Genomic DNA, 4,794 nt, shown 5'->3' on the forward strand with positions numbered 1-4,794 from the left:
CGGCAGCCCTGGGGGCAGTGGCTGGATGGGCTGGGTTCAGGCACCGAGCCTGTGGCTGCCCCAGTGCTGGTGGCAGCTGGTGCCTTGTGGGGTTTCTGCTGTCATCCTGGGTAGGCCATCTGGGCCACCTCTGGCCCAAATACCCCTGGAGGAAAAAGCAGGCTGTTGCGAGCAGCGATGTCTGTACCTGCTGGCTGCTGTCAGGCATGTGCCTGTGTCGTCTGTCCAAGCATCAGGTGGCTGGGAGTGGGTTTGGCTTGCACTGGGGCTGTAGGTGGCTGGGTGCTTGGTCCCAGCCTCCAAATAGCCGGTAGGCCATCTGGGCCACCTCTGGCCCAAATACCCCTGGAGGAAAAAGCAGGCTGTTGCGAGCAGCGATGTCTGTACCTGCTGGCTGCTGTCAGGCATGTGCCTGTGTCGTCTGTCCAAGCATCAGGTGGCTGGGAGTGGGTTTGGCTTGCACTGGGGCTGTAGGTGGCTGGGTGCTTGGTCCCAGCCTCCAAATAGCCTGAACTAAAATGAACTGAGCAACAAAATAAGGCCTCTTATGTTTTTTTACTCAACACTTTGCTTTGTGCTCCAGACTGAGGAAAAAATGTGAGCAAGTCCTGAGTGCAAGGAATAGCAATTCTGTTAACATGCTGAATCATTGCGTCTGAAGAGGCCTAAATTACTTCTGTATGATCAATACATTTCGTCCACTTGATGCTAAGGAAGTAGATGAGGAGATGGACTTTGAAATAAAGTATATTGAACAGGTTCTTTAAAGGAAGAATTTTAGCCTTTTGGCAGTGATGGATTTGTCTATACATTAAATGTGTCTGATGGGGAGGGGTTCATGAAAGGAAGCAACCTAAAGGTACAAAAGCTAACTATTGTGGAGACATGCTGAGTAGTCTCATTAAATGGACCAAAACAATTGAGAGGGGATATAAAAGAGCCTATCCACTATATGATTTCCCAACCCAAAGCTATTTCCAGTGTACAGAAGAGATGGGGAGGCTAAGAACAGTGCCTTTGGATATGTCTGAGTCATGCAGGTAGTCCATTAAGACTTGGCCTGCATCCAGTATAGACATAACAATGCTTTACTGGATATATGCCACAAAGATGACTTTATGGGTAAATCTTTGTCCAGTCCTGGTATTGATTCTCCTGCACAACTCATTTGTCTACTAGTTTGCACAATAAAAAGATACCACTCTGAAATGCTTAAAATGGTTACATGTTTACAGCATGAGAACTTCAGGAAACAACAAACTGAGAATATACAGGACCAAGAAATTAGTTCCAAGGTGTATTTCCTGAAGCAGTCAGTCAGTAACTCCTGTGGGACAATTGGTCTGATACATGCAGTTGCTAATAATAGAGACAAACTGAAGCTTGGTGAGTATGAATGTTTTGAAGTGCTTGAATTTCCTTTTTTTTTTTTTTAATGTCAGGAAGATAGAGTGGGTATGGGCTATAGGAGACACCTGGGGCTTTCATGCAAGTCAAGTTAAAGCATGCTGTACTGCTTCAGTTGGTACGTGGGTCTTTCAGCTCTTGGAGAGGGGCATGTGGTCTCACCTACTACCTGAATTGTGGAAGGGAATGTACTTCTATCTGGTAGTTGCAGAGGTATTCTCCTATTGCAAGAGGGAAAGGGCACGCCTGAATTGTGGAAGGGAATGTACTTGACTCCTATCTGGTAGTTGCAGAGGTGTTCTCCTATTGCAAGAGGGAAAGGGCACATAGTAGGACTGGCCAAAGAAAAAAAACTGGCTTAGGCAACTGGTGGCTGGAAACTCCTAGGAAATAAGATTACAAGTTACTGTTAAAAAAGGGCTGCCAGAATCCAGGAAATATTTTGTAATTCAAAGCTAGAGATCTGCAAAATACAACCTACTTTCGTTATTTCAAGAGAACTTGAACCTTTTGGGTGTTGCGGGATTCCTTTGAATACAAAGGAAAACATATACGGAAAGCTAAATGAGAGTAGCCTTGCTTTACTCTTGAAAGCATTCTCTGAAATAACACACTCTTGATGGGTGAAATGAATGATGCAGCACATGGTGTAAAACTAGAACTCGGCATATCTTAAATACTGCACTACTAATTTATATTTTGAAAAACCAAAGTAAGCCTGTCATGAGCAAGTGCTGTGTTCCTTTGAAGGCAGTGAGACAATTTCATCTACCCATATTCTGTTAGTTGATACTTAAGTGTCCTTACAGCTGGCACCTTTCTTGAATTTCTTCAAAACAGGACTGAACACCTCAGCCAAATCTGCAAGGTGAGAATCAGAAAAGCTAAATCCCATTTGAAAGTGAGTTCCAAGACAAGCATCCAGAGTACCCTGAAAGGCACCTGAACTCTGGCTGTTTGTGTAGATTGTTAATAGCTTCTGGATAAATAGCTTACTTCAAGTGGTAGTTAAATATGCTTATGCTGGAGGTGGTTCCAGGCTGAATGCTGTGACTCCTAGTTAGTGCAGCTAACTGATTACTGTGGGCTGCATCTTTAACTGTAACTGATGCTTTACCTGTACTGAATAAAATCTTTGATCCTGTTGTGCAGATGAGGGGTCTGCCCTGAAGAAGTTTCTTGAAGAAACAGCTGATATGACTCCTGATGAGAGAGCTAAGCATTTTGCAAATAATAAGGTACATGAACTACACAAACTGCTGACAGCTGTCAGTCCTTAAGGATGTAGTAACCTTTATCTGCTTTCTCTTAAGGCTATACAAGAAGTCCACAATTCGGTTGCACAAGAAGGACAATGTCGGGTAAGATGTGAATGTGTGATTATCTTGGGAGAAGGGGTTAGTGAAGGTGGTAGAGCAATACTTTCTTTTGTCTGGCAGATAGCTGTTACAGCCCATGAGGCAAGAGAAATGAGTGACTCATGGGTGAACGCTTGTGTGCGGTTTCTTCCTTAAATGTGGATTTGAGTTCAGACACGGTCTGAAAATGTGAATGTACATTAGGATCTATTGTGCTTGACCTTGTAGAGGTCTTGCAAAGACCTCTGCAGCTGAACTTAATTTTTAGTCCTTTGCTGTTGCCTTGTTGACATCACCTTTGTCCTGTAGTCACAAGCAGGGTTTCCAGTACTAGATTGAAAAAAAAATAATAAAAAAAAGCCTAACAGCTGTGTCTAATGGTCTCTCCTAAGGTTGAGGACAACAGTATGAACTTCCACTTCATCCTGTTTGTCAATGTGGATGGACATCTGTATGAATTGGGTAAGGTCCTGAGAACACTGCAGTTGGACAGGGCCTATTTCATACTGTACAGCAGCGTTGGGGGCTCAGGCTAGATACTTGGTGCTAGTTAAGCTGGTTGCTGAGGCTGTCAAAGCCAATACATAATTTGTACCTTCGCTTGAAGATTTTAACTGAAGGTGGGTTGCACTGAAGGCTTGGGCCCTCTTGTAAAACATATCAGCTCCTGTGGAGCTGGGAATACTTAGTCCCCTTCTCACTCAAGCTATGTGTTGACAATTTATTCTGACCTCCCCAATATCTTCCTGTGTGTACTTGTTTCTTGGGCCTACTATGCTCAGTTCTGCTAATTCAGAAGTAATATTAAGTATGCTGACTGATGGGACTTTCTTTCACAGATGGGCTTATGCCATTTCCTGTAAACCACGGCAAAAGCTCAGATGACTTGCTATTGAAGGTAAGACTGCTCCCTTGCTGCTTGTTTCCCTGAAAACAAGGCTTGTAAGAGGGTGAGTGTGTAGTGGCTGTACCTACTTGCTGTACAAGTTGGTGCTGCTTATACCATGGTAACAAGGTAGTATTGTGCCATGAAGCTAAATACCTGTTTAGGTATATTTATTAGCTGGTGCTACAAGACCTTGTAACTTAATTGGTGGGACACAGAGAAGAGCTGCAAAGACTTGGTCTCTACAGCAAGTGTATTCTGATAGTCTAAACAGCTTTTTCTTTTCTTTCAAGGCTTCTGCTAAGATTTGCAGACAATTTACAGAACGTGAAAAGGGAGAAGTTCGTTTTTCTGCTGTGGCTTTCTGCAAGTCAGCCTGAGGCTCTGAAGAGATGCAAGGAAAGCAGTCTAATAGCACACCAGTAAATGCAGTCTAAACTCCAGTGCTTCAGTACTTGTTAAACACAGCTGTTCTGGTAATTTAAATTGTTTCCACCTTTTGCTATACACAGGAGCAACATCAGCTGAGCTTATGCTAAAGGATGAGCTCAAGTTTTAATGTGAACAGTTTGGACACATCAGATGTCTTTAGACTCTTTTTTCACATGTTAAGTAGAAAATGCTTAACAGGGCTTGTTTAATCTGTATCATGTTAATTGAGCTGTTGGTTGATATTTCCTTGTCTTTAATGAGAATAAAATGTTCTGCTGGAAGACTAAATAGACTAAAGTGATCACTGTAACTTTCTCCAAAAGGAGCGTGGCATCCTCTGTAAACCTTGCTTTCAAAGGACCCCCAAAGCTCTCCTCTGAGCAGAAGTCAATGTCAGCCTTGGGTTGGCAGGACAATTGTTTTTTTCTAGTGCCTGAAAGCCTTCAAGGATGGACAGATGCACAGCTGCCTTTGTAACATGTCCCAGTGCTTTACTGCCCTTCTGGCAAAGCTTTTCCTAATGTTCAGTCTGAAACTTAAGCTGCAATTTGCCACCATGAATACATTTATTTTAGAGGGGTAAGGTGTGATAAATGAACACTCAAATGTCAACTTGAAGCTGTCTGGTCTTGCACAGAAACTAGTTGTATCAATGCTACAAGTAACAGAATACCCACTGAATTAGTAGTTTCCTGTACTAGAGCAGGTTTT

The 4,794-nt window shown here is 43.0% G+C and overlaps 1 protein-coding gene across 1 annotated transcript; it reads left to right on the plus strand.

Annotated features, from left to right (window-relative positions):
- The first annotated feature begins 1,217 nt into the window (after positions 1-1,217).
- On the plus strand, positions 1,218-4,371 carry UCHL1 (ubiquitin carboxyl-terminal esterase L1 (ubiquitin thiolesterase)). The gene is made up of 6 exons (XM_009885005.1): positions 1,218-1,386; positions 2,560-2,645; positions 2,721-2,768; positions 3,158-3,227; positions 3,605-3,663; positions 3,945-4,371. The coding sequence occupies exons 1-6, from the start codon at positions 1,218-1,220 to the stop codon at positions 4,029-4,031; spliced, it is 519 nt and encodes a 172-aa protein (XP_009883307.1). The 3' UTR covers positions 4,032-4,371.
- Positions 4,372-4,794: the final 423 nt, after the last annotated feature.

The sequence above is a fragment of the Charadrius vociferus genome, unplaced genomic scaffold (genome assembly GCF_000708025.1).
Source record: "Charadrius vociferus isolate BGI_N301 unplaced genomic scaffold, ASM70802v2 scaffold134, whole genome shotgun sequence".
NCBI lineage: Eukaryota > Metazoa > Chordata > Aves > Charadriiformes > Charadriidae > Charadrius > Charadrius vociferus.

Coding starts and splice junctions, on each gene's coding strand:
- UCHL1 (XM_009885005.1), top strand. CDS start 1,218: ATGGTTACATGTTTACAGCATGAGAACTTCAGGAAACAACAAACTGAG. Junction 2,769..3,157: donor CACAAGAAGGACAATGTCGG/GTAAGATGTGAA, acceptor GTCTCTCCTAAG/GTTGAGGACAACAGTATGAA. Junction 3,228..3,604: donor TGGACATCTGTATGAATTGG/GTAAGGTCCTGA, acceptor TTTCTTTCACAG/ATGGGCTTATGCCATTTCCT.